The sequence below is a fragment of the Schistocerca gregaria genome, chromosome 2 (assembly GCF_023897955.1).
Source record: "Schistocerca gregaria isolate iqSchGreg1 chromosome 2, iqSchGreg1.2, whole genome shotgun sequence".
Taxonomy (NCBI): domain Eukaryota; kingdom Metazoa; phylum Arthropoda; class Insecta; order Orthoptera; family Acrididae; genus Schistocerca; species Schistocerca gregaria.
Genome location: NC_064921.1, coordinates 233973676 through 234000224, shown reverse-complemented (window position 1 = coordinate 234000224; position 26549 = coordinate 233973676). Strand labels below are relative to the sequence as shown.

The following is a 26549-nucleotide window of genomic DNA, read 5'->3' as shown; positions in this document are numbered from 1 at the left end:
TATTGCTGTCGATACTGTATCTTTGAATTTGAGCCATATCTGGTCTACACTTACATAATTAGCTTGGCAGGAATGGAGACACTCTCTTAGGAAGGCATCAAGCGAATTTTTGTCTGCCGTTTTAAATAGATCTATTTTGCGTTTGTACAGAGCATGCCTGGAATGCTTTTGACAGACGTTTTTCTCAACGAACACCTCCTCTCCGAAACATGCAAAAACTGAAAAGTGCCCTGAAGCGGGACGGGTTCCGCAACAGTTTGGTAGCTAGTATCAACAACAATATCTATTAGTGCCCGAGGAGGGGCATATTCCTAATAGAGAGTCCGATATCGAATTTAATGTTGGGAGTCTCACCTCTGTCAAACATTCACGTTATTTATGTATGTTATTCTGCTTTCCCATATGACGAAACCTGCACATTATATTAAATATACCACTCCATCTGTATCACGTATGTACTGCATTTCAAGTGGTCCATCATTGTCTGTGATTAATCCTGTCCAACTTTGTCCCTAGGTGGTCAAATTTGACAACGAATTCCAGTTACTTTATTTACGACATTAGCATTGGTTAAAACAACGAAACCAAAATCACGGTGTCGAGTGCTTAAACGATCAACGGAGTATAGTCCACAGGCAAAGTACATTGAGATGACAAAACACAGCTATACAGATGGCGGTCGTATCCCGTACACAGAGTATAAAAAAGCAGTGCGTTGGCGGAGCTATCGTTTGTACTTAGTGATTCATATGAACAGGTTTCCGACGTGATTATGGCTGAACGACGAGAATTAACAGATTCTGAACGCGGGATCGTAGTTGGAGCTAGACGCATGGGACATTCCGTTTCCGATCCAGTGTCAGGAGATTGCCGAGGATATCAAATTTCAGGCATTACCTCTCATCACGGACAACGCTGTGTTCTAGGTCTTCACTTAAGGACAGAGATCAGAGGCGTTTGCGTAGAGTTGTCAGTGCTAATAGACAAGCAACACTTCGTGAAATAACGGCAGCAATCAAAGTAGAATGTACGGCGAACGTTTCCGTTAGGAGAGTGTGGAGGATCTGGTGTTAATGGGCTATGGCAGCAGACGACCGAGTGTCTTTGCTAACAGCACGACATCGCCTGCAGCGGCTCTCGTTCCGATTTCAGTTGATAAGAGCTGATGGTAGGGTTCGAGTGTGGCGCAGACCCCATGAAGCCTGGACCGAAGTTGTCAGCAAGGCATTGTGCAAGATGGTAGAGGCCCCATAATGGTGTGGGCTGTGTTTACATGGAATGCAGTGGAGCCTCTGTTCCAATTCAACCGATAACTGACTGGAAATGGTTATGTCCCGCTAGTTGGAGACCATTTGCAGCCATTTATGCACTTCATGTTCCCAAACAATGAAGGGATTTTCATGGATGACAATGCGCCATGTCACCGGCCATAATTGTTCGCGATTTGTTTGAAGAACATTCTGGATAATTTTGCCACCCAGACCGCCCGACATGAATCCCATCGCACAAATAATCTAGAGATCAGTTTGTGCACAAAATCATGAACCGGCAAACTTTCGTAATTATGGACGGCTATAGAGACAGCAAGGCTCAGTATTTCTGTAAGGGACTTTCAACGGCTTGTTGAGTCCATGTCATGTTGAGTTGCGGCACTACGTCAGGAAAAAAGATGTCTGACACGGTATGAGGACGTATCACATAACTTTTGTTAAAAACATACTATTCATGTACAATCAGCAACGAATCACTTTCCTACTAAGTGACTCGTCTGCATTGCTCGTAGATTCCCGCCAACAAGTGGCCTCACTGCTGCCGGGAGGCGCGCATCCCATGGCCAACTTTCTGGAACATTGTTCGTGACAGTCTAAAAAGTACGAAATAACTTGGGCTGTTCATAACCTTTCCTATATTACGAATATTATAGTCGAATTATTTCATGAAGTACGTCCTAATGAGAGGCTTATCCCACTAGGGGCAAGATAGATACTGCCTACAGGAAAATTAATAAGACCTTTGGAGAAAATAGAGCTACTTGTATGAATATCAAGAGCTCAGATGGAAACCCAGTTCTAAGCAAAGAAGGGAAGCAGAAAGGTGGCAGGAGTGTATAGAGGGTCTATACAAGGGCGATGTACTTGAGGACAACATTATGGAAATGGAAGAGGATGTAGATGAAGATGAAATGGGAGACACGATACTGCGTGAAGAGTTTGACAGAGCACTGAAAGACCTGAGTCGAAACAAGGCCCCTGGAGTAGACAACATTCCATTAGAACTACTGGCGGCCTTGGGAGAGCGAGTCCTGACAAAACTCTACCATCTGGTGAGCAAGATGTATGAGACAGGCAAAATACCCTCATACTTCAAGAAGAATATAATAATTCCAGTCCCAAAGAAAGCAGGTGTTGACAGATGTGAAGATTACCAAACTATCAGTTTAATAAGTCACGGCTGCAAAATACTAATGGCAAATGGCTCTGAGCACTAAGGGACTTAACTTCTGAGGTCATGAGTCCCCCAGAACTTAGAACTACTTAACCCTAACTAACATAAGGACAACACACACATCCATGCCCGAGGCAGGATTCGAACCTGCGACCGTAGCGGTCTCGCGGTTCCAGACTGTAGCGCCTAGAACCGCACGGCCACTGCGTCCGGCCGGCAAAATACTAACGGGAATTCTTTACAGACGAATGGAAAAACTGGTAGAAGCAGACCTCGGGGAACATCAGTTTGGATTCCGTAGAAATGTAGGAACACGTGAGGCAATACTGACCCTACGACTTATCTAAGAAGATAGATTAAGGAAAGGCAAACCTACGTTCCTAGCATTTGTAGACTTAGAGAAAGCTTTTGACAATGTGACTGGAATACTCTCTTTCAAATTCTAAAGGTGGCAGGGGTAAAATACAGGGAGCGAAAGGCTATTTACAATTTGTACAGAAACCAGATGGCAGTTATAAGAGTCGAGGAGCACGAAACGGAAGACTGGCAATAGCAAGGAAAGCGTTTCTGAAGAAGAGAAATTTGTTAACATCGAGTATAGATTTAAGTGTCAGGAAGTCGTTTCTGAAAGTATTTGTATGGATTGTAGCCATGTATGGAAGCGAAACACGGAAGATATATAGTTTGGACAAGAAGAGAGTAGAAGCTTTCGAAATGGGGTGCTACAGAAGAATGCTGAAGATTAGATGGATAGATCACATAACTAATGAGGAGGTATTGAATAGAATTGGAGAGAAGAGGAGTTTGTGGCACAATTTGACAAGAAGAAGGGATCTGTTGGTAGGACATGTTCTGAGGCATCAAGGGATCACAAATTTAGCATTGGCGTTCAGCGTGGAGGGTAAAAATCGTAGAGGGAGACTAAGAGATGAATACACTAAGCAGATTCAGAAGGATGTAGGTTGCAGTAGGTACTGGGAGATGAAGAAGGTTGCACAGGATAGAGTAGCATGGAGAGTTGCATCAAACCAGTCTCAGGACTGAAGAACACAATAACAACAACAACAATGAGCTCATTGAAGAGTGACTTTTTACTCACTTGCAAATACTTATTTGACGTCTTATTGAATTAATAAAATGGTATTGGTGTTATAGAATTGGCACACAAGCCGTACAACCGTATCCCAACAGTCAACCATCGAGTAGTCTGCTCCGCTGGTTCCACGTCAGTTGAAAGCAAGAACTAACCTAACATTAGTGCCACGTGCAAACGATCACGTAGTCTCAAACACTGGCCAACAATTTCTTTGTGGCGTTAGCTGCCTGGTGTAACACGTAAGATACTTTTGATGACAGCAAATAATCACGGTTGCAAGACAGAGGACTGTTGCAAGTCGCACACTTGTATGCTTTGCAACTCGGCTGAACACATAAAGGTGGAATGTCTCCCCCAAACCAAATGACACAATGCGATTACATTGGCTCGGGAATCACCCAGGATAACTACTTCCTAGAGGAGATTTCGAATTCGTCCTGTCTATTTCTATAGCATGTTTCACAGTTACTCTTACATACTTCTAGAACTTGTGGAAGATGAGTATACATGAATGCCTTCCATGACACAGGTACAGTACAATCAACTCTAAAGATCGTGTGTTGTATGGTTCCGTAGATGACAGACACGCATACATGAATAGTAACATCGTTAACGACTAATGTGGGCAGATCTACATCCCCAATGACTTCAACTTAAAACTTGGAAGCAGTGTCAGATTTGTACTAAGCAGTCACTGTTTATATTTCAGAAAAACTACACAGAACACCCCCTGAGGAGGCCTGAAGCCATTGAAATCCTCGGAAACATCGTCGAAGGCAACGCTGATTCCTTAAACGAGAATTTCTATGGATCGCTTTACCGTGGTCTGTTAACGTCTTTCAGTCAAAGTGAAGACGCATTTCCAGCGAAGCAAGTAAGTGCGCCATTCTTTTTGCTTTCCACAGAGCCAAAGAACATTTGTAAACAGGGTGTTACCGGATTAATGTTCACACAGGTTCCCACCTTCATGGAAAATCCTGCTACAGCTCTGAGGGATCCATTATTCTACAGAGCAGTTAAGAAATTGCTGGGGGTTTTCAACCGTTTTCAAGATCGCCTGGGACCATATAAAAGAGAAGAGGTGAGCGGCGTCTTCTTTTCTGTCACACAGATTTTTGTCGCAATCTTATGATGCACTCTTTATTTACTACAAAACTAATAGCATATCGTTTCAGCACAGCTTCACGCACGCACGCACGCACGCACGCACGCACATACACATTCATTTGAAAGGGCACGGCCGACTTCCCTCACCATCCTTCTCTAATCACATGGGACCGATGATCACTCTGTTTGGTCCCCTCCCCCAAATCAAGCAACAAACACACACCCTCAAGCAAAAAAAAAAAAAAAAAATTAATGAGATGCACCTTCAAGGTAAGGCTAGGGGATACCATTTGTTATTGGGTTATGTTAGTGACATGGAATGTACGAAGGGACTTCAAAAACTAAGTTAAACATTATAACGACAGACCTAGTAACTTTTACTGACTGCTGGACTACACTTCAAAGTGACATAGATAAGGTTAGGGTAAGGGATCCCATTTGTTATCGGTTTATATTAGTGGACATGGAATGTACGAAGGGACATCAAAAACTAAGTTAAACATTATAACGGCAGACCAAGTAACTTTTACTGAATGCAGTACTACACTTCAGAGTGACATAGATACATGACACTAGTTTTCAACGTAGTCACAAAGTCTCTGTAAACAACGGTCATAATGTTCAACCAATAATTTAATGCCTAGACAATAGTGGTATGCTCCTTGGTCACAGAGCCATTCGAGAACCAGTGCTTTTCCTCATAACTGTAGCATTCCTTCCATTCCGCAGCCCCCCCCCCCCCCCCCCCCCCGCCGCGCACATGTTCTTTCTGCTTGCCGAGAAGATGGAAATCTCATGATGCAAAATATGGCCTTCCAGGTCACCATCATCCACGTCTTTGTGGCGCTGGTCAAATTGTTGGTACCATTTCACCAGGGCAGGACGCGTCATCGCATTTGGTCCATATATCTCCAGAATTTCACTGTGAATCTGTGTACGATTTAGACGTTTTGCCCAGAAGAATCATACTGCACCGCCTAGTTCTACTTCGGAGTACGTTGGCTGTTGCTGTGCCATTTCACTCCTGTATTGTAATGCCTCTGCACTTTGTGTACAGGAAACCCGGAATATGTATCCACCTCCGACGATGAGCCACTCTTGTTGCGCAATGATCCGCGTGGGACAATATGTGTACTCATTTTCTGAAGTCCCTAAGTATATAGAAACTTGATACAAAATATTTCTACTGTATTCGAATCTATGTAAAAGACATGTTAATTTATCCCTGTGCCACCTCGTTTGCGTTAATAACAAACATTTTGTTATTTCAAATAACGTCACACAATGTGAACCATTTGGAACATGCTGTACAGAATTACTGTCTGCAGGTAATCCAGGATGTAACAAACAGGTACACCCAAAGTTTCGGGTCACATCCCCGTCACGCAGAAGAAGAAACTACGTTATATGGACCTTGATCCAGAAACACTTTTTTTATCTTAGAACTACATTGTCCAGTTTATTTTATTTAGCGTATGATACATAACAATCACAATAACACATAAAATACAGTACCACAGACACATTAAAATACAGTTTAGATCTTTATATCGAAGCCATTGATCCAATCCACCATTTCGGAAGTAACCAGATTCGAATCCACTGGATTTCCAGGAAAGGCACGGAGGGGGCAGTCCACTGCTATATGCTTCATTGTTTGTGGAACGTCAGCACAGTCACAGTATGGGGTGTCCACCTAACCCCATTTATGAAGAATCGAAGAACTTCTTCCCACACCACATCTGAAACGGTTAAACCTGTTCCAAGTGTGTCTTGGAAAGCTGAAACCATTGAGAGTTACTGTTGCATCTTCAACTTTCAAGATGCCCTGTGGAGAAGAAGATGTCCATTCTTTCCGCCAGCTGTCTTTGGGGTCGAAATGGTTCCTTAACAATTCCATGGCTGTTTTACATGCCGGTTTATGGGACTTCAACCTGGATCATTCTAGTTGTCTCACATCTTCGTGGATTGGGAGTGACGATTTATTCAGTATTCTTGACCAGAGACGACCAAGACCTTTTTGTCTTCTTATGTGAGGAAGTGGTATGTTACACAACACCGGCAGCCATTGAACTGGAGTAGCAAGTAATGTTCCAGATGTGATATGCGTAGTGTGACGATGTTGAATGTCTACAAGGTGAGTGTGGCAGCTATTAAGCCATATTGCAGAGCAGCACTCTGCTGAGATATAGACGAGTGCTAGAGGAGATGTTCTCAATGTGTTGGCGTCAGCTCCCCATGATGTACCAGCTAGACGCTGAAGAAGGCTATTACGGCTCTTCAGTTTGGCAGCAGATTTACGTAATATGTTAGGATCCTTTCCGAAGTCATACCCAGATATGTAGGCGTGCCATTAAAACGTAATACTTCCCCCCTAAAATTGTCTCTTGGTTGGTAATTTGAGAGCCTACTGTCTAGGTGAAAAGTAGATACCTCACTTTTGTCAGGGTTCGGTTTCAAACTCCATTTCTTAAAGTATTCATCCAGGACACAAGGTCTTGGTTGAGGACATTCTCTGCTTCTGCAGAATCAGTGCGTTCAACAGTGAGGTTGATATCATCCTCATATATAAATTTGCGGAAGAGTGTGTTAGGCAGGTCATGAGAATATAAATTGAAAAGTGCTGGAGAGAGGACCGAACATTGTGGTAGACAGTTTGCGAAATCGGCTTCTGCTGTTTTCTGAGTAAACTTGAATTAGTCTGTTACTTAGTATATTTTCGATTAAAGATGATACAGGGTGTTTCAAAAATGACCGGTATATTTGAAACGGCAATACAAACTAAACGAGCAGCGATAGAAATACACCGTTTGTTGCAATATGCTTGGGACAACAGTACATTTTCTGGCAGACAAACTTTCGAAATTACATTAGTTACAATTGTCAACAACAGATGGCGCTCGGTCTGGGAAACTCTATAGTACGATATTTTCCACATATCCATCATGCGTAGCAATAATATGGCGTAGACTCAGAATGAAATTACCCGAAACCTTTGACAACTTCTCTGGCGGAATGGCTTCACATGGAGATGAGATGTACTGCTTCAGCTGTTCAATTGTTTCTGGATTCTTTCAAGTGTCCCCACAGAAAGAAGTCACAAGGGTTCATGTCTGGCGAATAGGGAGGCCAATCCACGCCGCCTCCTGTATGTTTCGGATAGCCCAAAGCAATCACACGATCATCGAAATATTCATTCAGGAAATTAAAGACGTCGGCCGTACGATGTGGCCGGGCACCATCTTGCATAAACCACGAGGTGTTTGCAGTGTCGTCTAAGGCAGTTTGTACCACCACAAATTCACGAAGAATGTCCAGATAGCGTGATGCAGTAATCGTTTCGGATCTGAAAAATGGGCCAATGATTCCTTTGGAAGAAATGGCGGCCCAGACCAGTACTTTTTGAGGATACAGGGACGATGGGATTGCAACATGGGGCTTTTCGGTTCCCCATATGCGCCAGTTCTGTTTATTGACGAAGCCATCCAGGTAAAAATAAGCTTCGTCAGTAAACCAAATGCTGCCCACATGCATATCGCCGTCATCAATCCTGTGCACTATATCGTTAGCGAATGTCTCTCGTGCAGCAATGGTACCGGCGCTGAGGGGTTGCCGCGTTTGGATTTTGTATGGATAGAGGTGTAATCTCTGGCGCATGAGACGATATGTGGACTTTGGCGTCATTTGGACCGCAGCTGCAACACGGCGAACGGAAACCCGAGGCCGCTGTTGGATCGCCTGCTGCACTAGCTGCGCGTTGCCCTCTGTGGTTGCCGTACGCGGTCGCCCTACCTTTCCAGCACGTTCATCCGTCACGTTCCCAGTCCGTTGAAATTTTTCAAACAGATCCTTTATTATTCGCTTTTCGGTCCTTTGGTTACATTAAACCTCCGTTGAAAACTTCGTCTTGTTGCAACAACACTGTATTCTAGGCGGTGGAATTCCAACACCAGAAAAATCCTCTGTTCTAAGGAATAAACCATGTTGTCCACAGCACACTTCCACGTTGTGAACAGCACACGCTTACAGCAGAAAGACGATGTACAGAATGGCGCACCCACAGACTGCGTTGTCTTCTACGTATATCTTTCACATCACTTGCAGCGCCATCTGTTGTTGAAAATTGTAACTACTGTAATTTCGAAAGTTTGTCCGCCTGAAAATGTACTGTTGTCCCAAGCATATTGCAACAAACGGTGTATTTCTATCGCTGCTCGTTTAGTTTTTATTGCCGTTTCAAATATACCGGTCATTTTTGAAACACCCTGTATCTCCACACAGGGACGCCCTTGATCAGTTTTAATAAAAGATCTTCCTTCCAAATGGTGAGATCAAGGAAGACAGAGACGCTCTTCAACTTCTTCTCAAAACCTCCTTGATGCAAGCTAGTATAGGAGCTGACACATTTACACTGTCGTTGATAGAACGCAACCGAATTGGCCGCAGTGGAATGGAGTGTACATGACTATAGTGGTACCATGTGGTTATAATAAAGTGCAGCTACTCAGAGATATTCATTGCGAGCTGTGATTACTGTACGGCCACGAAACTTGGTAGAAATTTAAAATGCGTTAGTGTGGAACCGATTTAAGCAGGAAAGCTATTAGTTCCAGTTTTGGCCACCAGTTGCAAATCTGGCGCTGTGAATGCAACCAAAGATGTATAGAAATGTTTTCATATTTAATGGATTAGGTACAGAACGTGGGCAAAAAAGTTGAAATATGTGAGAAAGGCACAATTTTGATTTTGTTAGTAACCGCAATTTTCACAGTTTCTTCAGTATGAGCACAGGAGACGTCAATGAAATGCTGAATACGTAAAACGACGTGATCAACAGTTGCTCGCAGCAGTTCCAGTGGAATGTTAGCAACGTGCTCATATTTAGTGGTCTTCATATCAGATAGATACTGAATGTGTCCCTGGTAAACGCATTGCTTTAGAGATCTCCAGAGCCAAAAGCAACGCGGATTCAGTACAGGTGATCTAGCAGGCCAGGTATCCGGAAAACATCTGGAGATAACACGTTCCACGAAGGTTGCATTAGGCATATGTTTCACTGTGCGAGCGACATGAGCTGTTGCCCCATCTTGCATGAAAACAGTTATTTCTACACAGCTGAGCTCTTCCAAATCAGGAATCATATGCTGTGTAAGGATGCCTCGATAGCACGCAGACGTTACGGTGCACCTGACAGCCCCTCTGGGTATACTCTCTACAAAGAAGGAAGGACTGACCGAGTATAAAGCTGCTTGTGAATCTACACCACACAGTCACATGCGGTAGTGCAATGCTTCTTCGTGCAGAACACGTTTTCTAACATTACCCAAAATTCGGCAGTTCTGTATATTCACTGCACCCTGAAGTGAAAAATATGCCTCGTCAGTTCATAGAACATTGCCCGGCCACATACATCAACTTCGATCCGTGCCAGAAATCGAAGAGCAGATTCAGAACGTTGCTACAGATCATGAGGTTTCATTTGCTACACCACCTGCATCTTGTGCAGGTATCAGTGTACAGACCGCAAAACTTTCCCTACTGTTGACCATGAGATGGGCAATTGTCGTGACACGGCACGAGCACTAGCCATATCCGGGTCACGTGTTATTCAAAAAGTAGTTCAAATGGCTCTGAGCACTGTGGGACTTAACATCTGAAACCATCAGTCCCCTAGAACTTAGAGCTACTTAAACCTAACTAACCTAAGCACATCACACACATCCATGCCAGAGGCAGGATTCGAACCTGCGACCGTAGCAGTCGCGCGGTTCCAGACTGAAGCACCTAGAGCCGTTCGGCCACCGCGGCCGGCTCACGTGTTGTATGGTCAGTCATAGCAACAACAAACTCGTCAGTAACTTCCAAGGGATAGGACGCCTTCATCTTCCAAGTGTGAAACACGAGTGTTTTCGAATTTCATTATCATCTTCTTTAAACCATTTAATGACATCGGGGCTCTCCTCAGACCTTTCAGTCAGCGCTACTCTCTGAATGCAGTGCAGTGCTGTAATTGCTGCCACCCACAGAAAAAATTTCACTAACAGTCTCTGTTCTCGATAGCCACACTGTTCACTCACGTTATGGCTTGTCAAATGACAGGGTTGCTGTCATCTACATCTACATCCATACTCCGCAAGCTACCTGACGGTGTGTGGCGGAGGGTACCTAGAGTACCTCTATCGGTTCTCCCTTCTATTCCAGTCTCGTATTGTTCGACGAAAGGAGGATTGTCGGTATGCTTCTGTGTGGGCTCTAATCTCTCTGATTTTATCCTCATGGTCTCTTCGCCAGATATACGTAGGAGGGAGCAATATACTGCTTGACTCTTCGGTGAAGGTATGTTCTCGAAACTTCAACAAAAGCCCGTACCGAGCTACTGAGCGTCTCTCCTGCAGAGTCTTCCACTGGAGTTTATCTATCATCTCCGTAACGCTTTCGCGATTACAAAATGATCCTGTAACGAAGCGTGCTGCTCTCCGTTGGATCTTCTCTATCTCTCTTATCAATCCTATCTGGTACGGATCCCACACTGCTAAGCAGTATTCAAGCAGTGGGCGAACAAGCGTACTGTAACCTACTTCCTTTGTTTTCGGATTGCATTTCCTCAGGATTCTTCCAATGAATCTCAGTCTGGCATCTGCTTTACCGACGATAAACTTTATATGATCATTCCATTTTAAATCACTCCTAATGCGTACTCCCAGATAATTTATGGAATTAACTGCTTCCAGTTGCTGACATGCTATATTGTAGCTAAATGATAAGAGATCTTTCTTTCTATCTATTCGCAGCGCGTTACACTTGTCTACGTTGAGATTCAATTGCCATTTCCTGCACCATGCGTCAATTCGCTGCAGATCCTCCTGCATTTCAGTACAATTTTCCATTGTTACAACCTCTCGATATACCACAGCATCATCTGCAAAAAGCCTCAGTGAACTTCCGATGTCATCCACAAGGTAATTTATGTATATTGTGAATAGCAACGGTCCTTAGACATTCCCATGCAGCACACCTGAGATCACTCTTACTACGGAAGACTTCTCTCCATTGAGAATAACATGCTGCGTTCTGTTATCTAGGAACTCTTCAATCCAATCACACAATTGGTCTTACTTTGTTCATTAAACGACTGTGGGGAACTATATCGAACGCCTTGCGTAAGTCAAGAAACACGGCATCTACCTGAAGACCCGTGTCTATGGCCCTCTCAGTCTCGTGGACGAATAGCGCGAGCTGGGTTTCACACGATCGTCTTTTTCGAAACCCATTTCGATTCCTAAAGAGTAGATTTCTAGTCTCCAGAAAAGTCATTATACTCGAACATAATACGTGTTCCAAAATTCTACAACTGATAGACGTTAGACGTTATAGTTCTGCACATCTGTTCGACGTCCCTATCTTGAAAACGTCATAGAAACAGTATACAGCGCCAGATTTGCACCTTGTGTTTAAAACTGGAACTAATTTTTTTCCAGTGCAAATCGCGTCCTCATTGACGTAATAGCATACCTAACAAGTTTCGCTGCCATACTATAATTACAGCCCTCCGTGTATAGTTACATTTTACTTACAACCACCCGGTACCAACTATAAACGTGCATGTGCTGAAGACAGGGTGATAATTATAAAGGTGTATTATGACGAAGGTGTAGACAGTTTTTAATCCTCCTCTTTGAATGCGCATGCCTCTCGCTGTGTCTTTGAGCAGTCTTTGCAGTAGCTCTGAAAAGAAAGACGTCATAAAAATCCCTGTCTCGCGTGTTCTTTTGTGGTTCCCGCCAGCTGGAGTTCCCCGGCGTCAGGGTGGAGAGCGTGTTGGTGAAGCCGCTGTCGACGCACCTGGAGCAGTTCGAGTTTGAGCTGGACAACGCGCTGCCGGCGCTCAACTCGTCGCGGCCTCGGTTGCTGGCGCGCCAGCGTCGCCTGACTGCGCGCCCCTTCCACTACCAGCTGGCCGTCGCCAGCCAGCACGACGCCGACGTCGACGCCCTGCTGCGCGTCTACCTGGGGCCCCGCCGCCGCGCCGGACAGCTCGACCACCACCGGCACCGATACGTCCTGTTCGACGCCTTCCGTGCGTCGTGTAAGCATTGCTTGTAGAACGTTCATCTTTATTCCTACACATGTCACTGAGTCACTGCTACAGCATCCGAGCGCACTCATTGCCTTGTGTAGCCTTACACTGAGGTGACACAAGTCATGGGATACCTCCTAATATCTTGTCGGACCTCTTTACGCCCGGCGTAATGCAGAAACTCCATGTATCATGGACTCAAAGAGTCGTTGGAAGTGCCCAGCAAAAATATTAAGCCATGCTGCCTCTATAACCGCCCACGATTGCAAAAGTGTTGCCGCTTCAGCAGTCTGTGCACGAACTGACCTCTCCATTATGTCACATAAATGTTCGTTGAGATTCATGGCGGGCGATCTGGATGGCCAAATTTTTCCCTCGAACTGTCCAGAACGTTCTTCAAACAAGGCGCGAACAATTATGGCCCGGTGACATGGCGCATCGTTGTTTGGGATCATGAATGGCTGCAAATGGTCTCCAAGTAGTCAAAAATGTTCAATGGGACTTAACTGCTAAGGTCATCAGTCCCTAAGCTTAAACACTACTTAACCTAAATTATCCTAAGGACAAACACACCCATGCCCGAGGGAGGACTCGAACCTCCATCGGGACCAGCCATTCAGGTAGTCGAGCATAACCAATTCCAGGTTCAGTTGGACCAGAGCATGCAAACACAGTCCACATCATCATGGAGCCATCGCCCAGCTTGCACAGTGGCTTGTTGACAACCTGGGTCTGCGTCCACTCGAACCCTACTAACAGCTCTTAGCAACTGAAACAGGGCTCATCTGACAAGGCCACGATTTTCCGGTCGTTTAGGGTCCAAAGGAGAGGTGTTGCTGTCGATGTCATGCCACTAGCAGAGGCATTCGCGTTGGGCGTCTGCTGCCACAGCCCATTAACACCAAGCTTCGTCGCATCTCTACATCTACATCTACATCCATACTCCGCGAGCCACCTGACGGTGTGTGGTGGAGGGTACCCTGAGTACCTCTATCGGTTCTCCCTTCTATTCCAGTCTCGTATTGTACGTGGAAAGAAGGATTGTCGGTATGCTTCTGTGTGGGCTCCAATCTCTCTGATTTTATCCTCATGGTCTCTTCGCGAGATATACGTAGGAGGGAGCAATATACTGCTTGACTCTTCGGTGAAGGTATGTTCTCGAAACTTTAACAAAAGCCCGTACCGAGCTACTGAGCGTCTCTCCTGCAGAGTCTTCCACTGGAGTTTATCTATCATCTCCGTAACGCTTTCGCAATTACTAAATGATCCTGTAACGAAGCGCGCTGCTCTCCGTTGGATCTTCTCTATCTATTCTATCAACCCTACCTGGTGCGGATCCCACACTGCTGAGCAGTATTCAAGCAGTGGGCGAACAAGCGTACTGTAACCTACTTCCTTTGTTGTCGGATTGCATTTCCTTAGGATTCTTCCAATGAATCTCAGTCTGGCATCTGCTTTACCGACGATCAACTTTATATGATCATTCCATTTTAAATCACTCCTAATGCGTACTCCCAGATAATTTATGGAATTAACTGCTTCCAGTTGCTGACCTGCTATTTTGTAGCTAAATGATAAGGGACCTATCTTTCTATGTATTCGCATCACATTACACTTCTCTACATTGAGATTCAATTGCCATTCCGTGCACCATGCGTCAATTCGCTGCAGATCCTCCTGCATTTCAGGACAATTTTCCATTGTTGCAACCTCTCGATACACCACAGCATCATCTGCAAAAAGCCTCAGTGAACTTCCGATGTCATCCACCAGGTCATTTATGTATATTGTGAATAGCAACGGTCCTATGACACTCCCCTGCGGCACACCTGAAATCACTCTTACTTCGGAAGACTTCTCTCCATTGAGAATGACATGCTGCGTTCTGTTATCTAGGAACTCCTCAATCCAATCACACAATTGATCTGATAGACCGTATGCTCTTACTCTGTTCATTAAACGACTGTGGGGAACTGTTCTAAAGGATACGTTCGCCCTGATTATTTCACGCAGTGTTGCTTGCCTGTTGGCACTGACAACTCTACGCAAACGTCGCTCTTCTCGGTCGTTAAGTGAAGGTCCTCGAGCAGTGTGTTGCCCGTGGCGAGAGGCAATGTCTGAAATTTGGTATTCTCGGCACACTCTTAACGCTGTGGATCTCGGAATGGAATGTAGCACGCGTCTACCTCCAACTACCATTGCGCGTTCAAAGTCTATTAATTCCCGTCGAGCGGCCATAATCACACATAAATCATCTGAATATAAATGATAGATCTGCCAATGCACTGCCCTTTTATATCTTACGTACCCGACACTACCACCATCTGTATCACTATCTCATGACTTTTTGACACCTCGGTGTATATTATAGTAAGGGCTCACATCAGTAAACACTGGTGTCGTGATGTCTTTCAGAGACAGCACGAAAGGTTTCGAGGGAACCACAGCCAATATCGCAGTTCATTCATTCCATTTTCCTTTACCTTTCTATTTATTTTTCTTATTTCTTGTTATATGCCTACATATGAATATCGAAACAGGCTCAAAGCGATTAATATGTTTATTGTGTTGGCCATCTTTCGTAGCACCTATACAGGGTGAGTCGGCTGCCCCTACCACTGTCGTTTTATGCAACGCGCAATATTATATGTGGCCTTCAGAAACCACCCACGGGATTTTCACTTTCTTTCGCTCGCTACGCGCAAATTAATAGACCTACTGAAACAAATGCTCAGGACCCTTTTATAGGAAATTTAATGTAGTTAAATTTCATACTGGCACACGGTTTCACTAGAAGCCGTAGTTTTCCATTTATTCAAGAAAAAAGGGATAAAAGTTACCTCCATACGCAACCCCACTCCCACACGGCCCCTACCGGTCGGGATCTCTGATATGTTGTTCATGGCACTCCCTACTACCACTGTACGAAAATTTGTGACTGCACGAATCATTTCCCACATACGACGTTTCTTGGTCTTCATTGACTGGTCTTATTACGCCACCGGCTTACTCGAGCACCTATAATTTGTAAAATTGACGTCTGTGTAACTTCTCCCTTACAATTTATTTGAATTTCTACAGCTAAAATAAACAATTACGTCGTTGTATTCTTCAGGCCTTCAGCCTACGAAGCTACTGTACTTGTAAGGATTAAGTTTGGATAGAATTGTAAACGTAATTAATTTTAGCATAAAATTTACAAAAGTCTTTCTCTTTCATCACCCTAAAGGGCACTGTTAAATTAGTAATGCTAACGAAATAGTCGATTCTGCTAGTGGCATAACAGCCCAATTAATAGGTACCAGGAAAGGCCGAATATCGGGAGTAGTTCGTTTAATCGCAAATTTTTGTACAGAGATAGGAGGGAATGCCACGAACAACATACTAGAAATCCTGATTGGCGAGGTATGAATGTGGAGGTGGAGGTGTATTTGAAGAACACTTTTGTACGTTTTTCTTGAATAATTCGAAAATTGTTTATTCCAGCGGAAACGTATCCCAGTACAAAATACAACTACATTAAATTTTCTACATAAAGGTCCTGTTCGTTTTTTCTATAGGACTAATAGTTTGCGCATAGCGAGCGTGAGAATATGAAAACCTCGCACTTGATTTTCGAACGACAGATATAACATTGCAGGTTGCACAAAATGACATCGGTAGGGGTAGCTGAATGACACTGTATATAAATTGAAACAGTTAGCAACCAAAACGTCTCTTTCCCTGCTGCATGTGAATTTTTATTCGTACACCGAGAAAAGTTTTGCCTTTTTAACAAGGCATTCTCCTTGGTTGTCCTCAAATACTACGTGAATTTTTATTAACCAGCTATTGGGACAGCACTAAGAAAGGAATCCATGGAAATAAGGATCCACGAGAATCTTGTCAATATGGACGAAAGTTACCAACTTCGTTCGGTATGGAATCCTGCGTAACGGCCATACGACAAGAGCGCGCCCAGCACTTCACGGCAAGCAAGATACATCCGGAATTCCGCAACTAGGGTACACAGTGAACTACTTGTCTTATTCGCCTGGGCATTTAATACACAAAATATAGACAAAAAAGAACCTCCTATTAAATGACCATGTAAATATGACAAGAACTCACTGTTTACTTTGATTACCTTGTAAGCAAACATCCTAAAAGCTGATCACTAAACCTATTCCTCTCCTACATTTATATGTTACAAAATCTTTTATATATAAAAAGAATTTTTTAAGGTAAACAGCGAACTACTTGTCATATTCGCTTGTTCGCTTGGGCGTTTAATTTACAAAATATAGACAGAAAAGAACCTGCTATTAAATGACCTTGTAAATATGACAAGAAGTCACTGTTTACTTTTCTTCCCTTGTAGACAAACACCCCAATATGTGGTCACAAAACCCATTCATGTCCTAAAATTGTATGTTACAATAAGAGCTTTGTAGCATTTCATTCGTAAGCGAACTTTTTGAAACAATATTTTCTTTAATACAAGGTGCTCAAAAAATGATGCGACAAACGTCGATGGGTTGTTCAAGGTTTCTCGAGCAACAAATCAAGGAAAGGAACCCGCGACCAGAAACGTCATCCGACGACGCTACAGAGCGTCCAAGTTAACAGGCGCTGGTGTCTGCCAGTAGGCCAACCCTTTGCAACAAACGTGACTTTGTACCGTACACTGTCGGATTGTATGTGGGAGGTCTCGCAATGTTGTTTGTTATCCAGTGATGCCGACTGATGGAGGCGATCCCCAGTGCGGTAGATGGAGCTGGCTGTTGCGTAGAAAGGCCATGTCTGCTATGAATGCGAAGCTTAGTCTGGCACAGGTTTCAATACACAGTTCGTTTTTCTCTTGGAACTCTCTAAAATCTACATTGTTTTTCGATACACAGGAGAAAAATAAACTGCAGATGGAAACCTATGTCCAAACACTTCATCCACCAACGCAACAGAGCACTGCATTCATAGCATTTACTAAACATCTAATTCAGTGTCTCATGTTACATCGGTTTTGTTTTTCCTAACTCTTTGGGAAGTCAGAATTGAACGTGAACCCGATGGGCAAGAAGTATCTGCAACATCATTCATTGCTAAGTACTTTGTTAATGAATACTGGACACTCATTGAGGCTGGCAGCAGTTGAAAACATGACGCCACAGTAACGAAGACTATCGAGTTGTACCAATATGTAGCAGGCAGAACTAAGGAGCAAAGTGACACTGTTATAGGGACAGACATGGTAGCACATGCTGTTTATATGAAAGCTTGAAGTTTTATTGTTTTGATTATAAGAAATTATGTTTTAAAAAAGTGAATTTCAGCATAGTATCTTGCAAAACATGATTTCTCACTGTTACTTTTATCTCAAGTTTTACAAAACTGCAATTTGCAAGGATGAAGAGATGCGTTCCGACACCTACAATTTCAGAAATTAAGCACTGTCTTATACTACTACGACTGTTGCTTCTGCTACTGCTGCTGCTGCTAACAGGCTAGCACCACTGCCTCTATTCTTCCGGGTTCTATGGCCGCGGACCATGGAATACTTCTATTCCTAACGTTTCGTCCAATACTACATGTCCAATGTAGTATTGGACGAAACGTTAACAATAGAAGTATTCCATGGACCACGGCCATATAACCAGGAAGAATTATAAACAACAGTACCATCCGGTCGTGAAAGCCTTCATTGTATGACCTCTACTTGTAACCGTTGAATTAATAACTGCTTCTACACTACTGGCCATTAAAATTGCTACACCAAGAAGAAATGCAGATGATAAACGGGTATTCAATGGACAAATATATCATACTAGAACTGACTTGTGATTACATTTTCACGCAGTTTCGGTGCATAGACCCAGAACAACCACCTCTGGCCGTAATAACAGCCTTGATGCGCCTGGGCATTGAGTCAAACAGAGCTTGGATGGCGTGTACAGGTACAGCTGCCCATGCGGCTTCAACATGATACCACAGTTCATCAAGAGTAGTGACTGACGTATTTTGACGAGCTAGTTGCTCGGCCACCATTGACCAGACGTTTTCAGTTGGTGAGAGATCTGGACAATGTGCTGGCCAGGGCAGCAGTCGAACATTTTCTGTATCCAGAAAGGCCCGTACAGGACCTGCAACATGCGGTCGTGCATATCCTGCTGAAATGTAGAGTTGCGCAGGGATCGAATGAAGGGTTGAGCCGCGGGTCGTACCACATCTGAAATGTAACGTCCACTGTTCAAAGTGATGTCAGTGCGAACAAGAGATGACCGAGACGTGTAACCAATGGCACCCCATACCATTAAGCCGGGTGATACGCCAGTATGGCGATGACGAATACACGCTTCCAATGTGCGTTCACCGCGGTGTCGCCAAACACGGATGCGACCATCATGATACTGTAAACAGACCCTGGATTCATTCGAAAAAATGACGTTTTGCCATTCGTGCACCCAGGTTTGTCGTTGAGTACACCATCGCAGGCGCTCCTGTCTGTGATGCAGCATCAAGGGTAACCGCAGCCATGGTCTCCGAGCTGATAGTCCATGCTGCTCCAAACGTCGTCCAGCTGTTAGTGCAGATGAAACTTCCTGGCAGATTAAAACTGTGTGCCCGACAGAGACTAGAACTCGGGACCTTTGCCTTCCGCGGGCAAGTGCTCTACCATCTGAGCTACCGAAGCGCGACTCACGCCCGGTACTCACAGCTTTACTTCTGCCAGTATCCTTTCTTTCAGGAGTGCTAGTTCTGCAAGCTTCGCAGGAGAGCTTCTGTAAAGATGGAAGATGGGAGACGAGATACTGGCAGAAGTGAAGCTGTGAGTACCGGGCGTGAGTCGTGCTTCGGTAGCTCAGATGGTAGAGCACTTGCCCACGAAAGGCAAAGGTCCCGAGTTCGAGTCTCAGTTGGGCACACAGTTTTAATCTGCCAGGAAGTTTCATATCAGCGCACACTCCGCTGCAGAGTGAAAATCTCATTCTGTGTTAGTGCAGATGGTTGTTGTCTTGCAAACGTCCCCATCTGTTGACTCAGGGCTCGAGACATGGCTGCACGGTCCGTTATAGCCATGCGGATAATATGCCTGTCATCTCGACTGCTAGTGATACGAGGCCGTTGGGATCCAGCACGGCGTTCCGTATTACCCTCCTGAACCCACCGATCCCATGTTCTGCTAACAGTCATTGGATCTCAACCATCGCGAGCAGCAATGTCGCGATACGATAAACCGCTTCTTCTTCCCGTCGGTTAAATTTCGCGCCTGTAGCATGTCATCTTCGTGGTGTAGCAATTTTAATTGCCAATAGTGTAAACAAATGTAGAAGTTAGTAAGGTATAGAGAACATGTATAGTTAATTATAAGGTGTCTTCTGAAGCACCGCATATGCGTTAATGCACATTTTGAATTATGCAAAGAAGCCTGAAAAGCAATTTTACTCAGGTTTGATAAGAGGGTAACCAAAGGTAATCGGAATAATACTGCATGGGACTCTGAAATCAAATCAAGAATTACAGGAAAATTTTTAAGACCATCAAGGGCCTACAGTACACTGTATATTCGTTGTAGAACTTAGGAACAGGAGCTGACCCGTGAAAATAATTCATCCTCTATCCTGGTCAGTAACCGAAAGGTAAATAGTAATGCAGAAATAAGTAAATAGAAGTATTTATCAATGAAAGGTATTCTATTTTGAATGGTAGTAACAAATATTTGTCTTTTGTACGAATGCATGGGGTCTGTTGTTTCAGATATGTCCTGAAGAACAGACACCACATATTCATATAACTGATCCGCCTCGACGGGCAATGAATCCACAGTCGTCATTGCGGATGCACATTGCCGCTCAGTCTCCAGCTAGCATGATTCAAATGGCTCTAAGCACTATGGGACTTATCATCTGAGGTTGGCCGAGCGGTTCTAGGAGCTTCAGTCCGGAGCCGCGCTGCTGCTATGGTCACAGGTGCGAATCCTGCCTCGGGCATGGATGTGGGTGACGTCCTTAAGTTGGTTAGGTTTAAGTAGTTCTATGTTCTAAGGGACTGATGACCCCAGATGTAAAGTCTCATAAGGCTCAAGGTCACTTGAACCATTTGAAGATCTGTGGTCATCAGTCCCCTAGACTTAGAACTACTTAAACCTAACTAACCAAAGGACAACACACACATCCATGCCCGAGGCATGGGGTATGAGGGCAGTTTTTTTGGAGTCAACGAATTTAGCTGTGATGATGCACTTACCTCATGTTATAAAAGTAAATGACACTTACCTGTGATGATGAATGTTGATATAATTTAGTTTATTAGCGCAGTGCGCAACGCTTGCTTAGAGAAAGTAAACAACTCCAGTCACTGTCCTGTATAGCAGTAAAATTAGATTGTGGGTAGAGGGCGCCTTCTAAATTCTCTACGTCGACATGTATGATCGAACTTGCGTGTTAGACTACATACATTTGCGTAAAGAATAAAAACAGCTGCAACAGCTGTCGTGCATGTAAGTTAAACAGATTGTTATTAGATGGTACGCCGGCCGGAGTGGCCGAATGGTTCTAGGCGCTTCAGTCTGGAACCGGGCGACCGCTACGGTCGCAGATTCGAATCCTGCGTCGAGTGTGGAAGCGTGTGATGTGCTTATGTTAGTTAGGTTTAAGTAGTTCTAAGTTCTAGGGGACTAATGAACTCAGATGTTAAGTCCCATAGTGCTCAGAGCCATTTGAACCAATAGATGGTACCTTCTGCTTTGATTTTATAAAAATGTATTCAAAATAAAGTTTTTGGTGAATCTAATGGCATTAGCTATTTGTGTTTTTTTGACATTGATGGTGAACAAAATCTGGCAAAAGATGTCTCAATCATTAATTTTGCTTAAGTAATATGGGGGATGTGGCGTACCGACAAGAAAACACTATTGAAAATAATATATATGATGTTGGATTACGGAAAAAGCGTTTCATGTTATGTACCGGGTGATAAAAAAGTCAGTTTAAACTTGATAACTTAATAAGCCACGGAATAATGCAGATAGAGAGGTAAAAATTGGCATATATGCTTGGAGTGACATGGGGTTTCATTAGAAAAAAAAACCACCCCATATTGCTAGAAGCGTGAAAGATCTCTTGCGCGCCTCGTTTGGTGATGATCGTGTGCTGAGCCGCCATTTTCATCATGCTTGGCCTCCCATGTCCCCAGACCTCAGTCCGTGCGATTATTGGCTTTGGGGTTACCTGAAGTCACAACTGTATCGTGATCGACCTACATCTCTAGGGATGCTGAAAGACAACATCCTACATCAATGTCTCCCCATAATCCCGGACATGCTTTACAGTGCTGTTCACAACATTATTCCTCGACTACAGCTGTTGTTGAGGAATGATGGTGGAGATATTGAGCATTTCCTGTAAAGAACATCATCATTGCTTTGTCTTACTTTGTTATGCTAATTATTGCTTTTCTGATCAGATTAAGCGCCATCTGTCGGACATTTTTTGAACGTTTGTATCTTTTTGGTTCTAATAAAACCCCATGTCATTCCAAGCATGGGTGTCAAACTGTACCTCTCTATCTACATTATTCCGTGATTTATTCAGTTTTCAAATTTATACTGACTTTTTGATCACCCGGCGCTTCCGCACTTGGTTATTCGAAACGTATAACAAATAGGGAGTTACATTAACGAAGCGAATTGAGTCAAATACACATTTGAGACCAGAAAAATGTCTGAAAATGCCTTTCCAACGCTGTGTCGCCACGAAACCTCTGTCATATTTTCTGTTGCGTGCACAAGAATAAGTCGTAAACAGTAGTCTGCTAATGATTTGTCGCGTTTAACAAGGCGGCTCCGGTGTCAAGGCAAAGTACAGTGCAGCTAGCGCCCGCGCCCGTTGGTATACCCACACGGCCGTGGCGCGGTACAGGCGCAGCGAGCCGGCGAAATCGCCGTGCCAGGCGCCGGCGGCGCCGCCGTTGGTTGCTAGGCAGCGTTTGCAGGCGGCGCAACGCGACTCGGCTTTTCCGCCGTATGACGAGCGTGACGGCGTCTCTCTGCGGTGCTGTGTGCAGCGGACAGACAAGACATGGACGAAATAAACACGCAGCAGCTGATAGCGCTCGTGGAGCAGCGGCCCGTCATATGGGACAAGACTCTGTACGCTTACAAGGACCGCAAGCTGAAGGATGCGGCGTGGAGGGAAGTATGTGCGGCTCTGAGGCAGGATTTTGAGCAACTTGGACAGAAGCAGCGGCAGGAATTCGGTAAGTCCATTTTATGTTCTGTGATATTAGACAGCCATCTATGTTGTGAAATTTGTATTTCGAATCTGTCATCAACCAGAAGCCATAGCACTGTTTTATGTTATACGCCTTGATGTCTCAAGAAATGTACTGTACTCCTCTCACTTCTTCTAGTTAGCGTTTCCCGATTCTGCGGAGAATCTCTTCATTTCTCATCTTATCAGTCCACCTAATTTTCAACATTCTTCTGCAGCACTACATCATAAGCACTGCGATTTTCCCCTTTTCCGGCTTTCCTACAGTCCATGTTTCACTACCATACAGTGCTGTGCTCTAAACGTACATTTTCAGAAATGTATTCCATACAGTAAAGCCACTTTCTGAACAAGTAGAGTTCTTGAGTCTACATCTGTCTGTACTAGTGAGCTTCTTATGTTCTCCTTGCTTCGTTCGCCACTGTTACTCTGATTAAAGGCAGCAGAATTCCTTCGGTTCGTTTTCTTCGTGGTTGCCGGTTCTGATACAAAATTTTACACTAATTTCATTTATGCTACTTCCGGTTATTTTCATCTCTCTTTTGTTTCCTCTCAATCCATATTGCGTGTTCATTAGAATGCTCAGTCCATTCAACAAATCCCGTAATCCTTCTTCATATTCATTGAGGATAGAAATGTCATCAATGAATCTTATCATTGATATCCTTTCACACTGAATTTTGATCCCATTGCCGAACTTTCCTTTGATTACCGTCATTGCTCCTTTGATCGAACAGTAAGGTCGAAAGCCGGCCGCGGTAGCCGTGCGGTTCTAGGCGCTGCAGTGCGGAACAGCGGGACTGCTACGGTCGCAGGTTCGAATCCTGCCTCGGGCATGGATGTGTGTGATATCCTTAGGTTAGTTAGGTTTAAGTAGTTCTACGTTCTAGGGGACTGATGACCTAAGATGTTAAGTCCCATAGTGATCAGAGCCATTTGAACCATTTTTTAGTAAGGTCGAAAGATTATTTCCCTGTCTTATGACCTTTTTAATCCGACCACTTCGATGTTGGTCTTTCATTCTTATTGTTTCCTCTTGATTCTTGTACATATTACAAGTTATACATCTTTCCTTAGGCTTACTTCTATCTTCCTGAGTATTTCGAATATCTTACACCCTTTTACTTTGTCGAACGTTGTATCTAGGCCAAGAGATCCTATGGTTCAAATGGCTCTGAGCACTATGGGACTCAACATCTGAGGTCATCAGTCCCCCTTCAACTTAGAACTACTTAAACCTAACTAACCTAAGGACATCACACACATCCATGCCCGAGGCAGGATTCGAACCAGCGACCGTTGCAGTCACGCCGTTCCGGACTGAAATGCCTAGAACTGCACTGCCACCGCAGCCGGCAAGAGATCCTATGAGCGTGTCTTGATTTTTCTTAAGTTTTGCTTCCATTATCAGCTGCAAATTCAAATTGTCTCTATGTTGTCTTTACCTTTCCTACAGCCAAACTGTGCGTCATATAACAGATCCTTAATTTTCTTGGCGCTACATTGCATCGTATATGTATGTCTGTGTTATTCCTCTGACCTTTTTAACTGTTTTACCCAGCCAGCTATAGGGTGACCAACAGCTTAACGTTGACGCCGTACTATGACGCAACCCATCATTCTTTAAGTTAACAACCACTGCCCGAATTCAAAGAGTGACATGCTATGTGACAAATGAAAATCGCGAGAATGTCTAGAGTACTTTGTATCCAGAGCCAGGCAATTTGCCACCGAGCAATATAGCAATATCTCAACATGCACCGATCAGCCAAAATATTATGAACACTGCCCACCGCGACGTCGGATGGCGCCTGGTGGCTTTGCGGGCCAGTGACAAAAGTATGCAAGCGGAGCCGACACAGACTCGGATCACCCTAGCGAAGATATGAGCTGCAAATGGGGAAATTCATTGAGGTAATCGACTTTGACAAATAGCTGATTATTGTTACCCAGAACCTGTGAACGAGTATCTCGAAAACGGTGAATCTGGTCAAATTTTCATGTGCTTCTGTCATGAGTATCTACGGAGGATACAAGATGACTTGGTCAGGATTTGTGAATGGCAGCTAACTCTAAATGTGGATAAAAGTAAATTAATGCAGATGAATAGGAAAAAGAATCCCGTAATGTTTGAATACTCCATTACTAGTGTAGCGCTTGACACAGTCACGTCGATTAAATATTTGGGCGTAACATTGGAGAGCGATATGAAGTGAGACAAGCATGTAATGGCAGTTATGGGGAAGGCCGAAAGTCGTCTTCGGTTCATTGGTAGAATTTTGGGGATGTGGTTCATCTGTAAATGAGACCGCTTATAAAACACTAGTACGACCTAGTCTTGAGTACTGCTCGAGCGTTTGGGATCCCTATCGGGTCGAACTGAGGGAGTACATAGAAGCAATTCAGAGGTGGACTGCTAGATTTGTTACTGGTAGGTTTGATCATCACGCGAGTGTGACGGAAATGCTTCAGGAACTCGGGTGGGAGTCTCTAAAGGAAAGGAGGCGTTCTTTTCGTGAATCGCTACTGAGGAAATTTAGAGAACCAGCATTGAAGCTGACTGCAGTACAATTTTAGTGCCGCCAACTTATATTTCGCGGAAAGACCAAAAAGATAAAATAAGAGAGATTGAGGCTCGTACAGAGGCATATAGGCAGTCATTTTTCCCTAGTTCTGTTTGGGAGTGGAACAGGGAGAGAAGATGCTAGCTGTGGTACGAGGTACCCTCCGCCACGCACCCTATGGTGGATTGAGGAGTATGTATGTAGATGTATAGAAAGGTAGAATGACAGTGAAACTATCACTAAGCGCTGAATGGTTGGAGGTGTACGACTCTTCACAGAACGTGGGTTCAAAAAATGGTTCAAATGGCTCTGAGCACTATGGGACTCAACATCTTTGGTCATCAGTCCCCGAGAACTTAGAGCTACTTAAACCTAACTAACCTAAGGACATCACACAACACCCAGTCATCACGAGGCAGAGAAAATCCCTGACCCCGCCGGAAATCGAACCCGGGTACCCGGGCGTGGGAAGCGAGAACGCTACCGCACGACCACTAGCTGCGGACCAGAACGTGGGGCTAGGAGACTTGTCTACTATGTAAATTTAGGATGAATCGTGATCTATGGCATCTTTGACGAAAAAGCACAATGCTAGTGTTTCGGAGCACACCGATCATCGTACGTTGTTGAACATGGAGCTTCGCAGCAGACCATCCCTGAATGTTAACATGTTGACCCACGATTGCAGTGGGCATGGGACCATCGGGATTTGACCGTCGATCAATGGAAACGTGTCGGCTCTTCGGATGAATCACATTTTTGCTACGATAGGTCGATGGTCGTCTCCAAAAACGCCGTCATCGAGGTCAATGGCAACTCGAAACTTACAGCGCGCCACGGACGCAGGTTGTTGGGAGCAGTTACTGCGCTTGCATGGGACCTGCGGTTGTAGTCGAGGACATGCTGCCAGCTACGAACAACCTTCATCCCTTCATGCTTGACGTCTTCCCCGACGGCGAAGTCATCTTTCAGCAATATAATTATCCGTGTCTCGGAGCCAGAACCGTGCAGCGACA

General features: G+C 44.3%; 1 protein-coding gene across 1 annotated transcript in view; it reads left to right on the top strand.

The window, feature by feature from the left end:
* Positions 1-26549, top strand: part of LOC126335724 (hexamerin-like) — a 138562-nt gene that overhangs the window by 81410 nt on the left and 30603 nt on the right. The window contains exons 6-9 of the mRNA XM_049999180.1: positions 4251-4415; positions 4497-4622; positions 12434-12734; positions 22764-22955. Coding sequence (XP_049855137.1) covers positions 4251-4415; positions 4497-4622; positions 12434-12734; positions 22764-22955 — 784 coding nt within the window. The remainder of the gene's footprint in view (positions 1-4250; positions 4416-4496; positions 4623-12433; positions 12735-22763; positions 22956-26549) is intronic.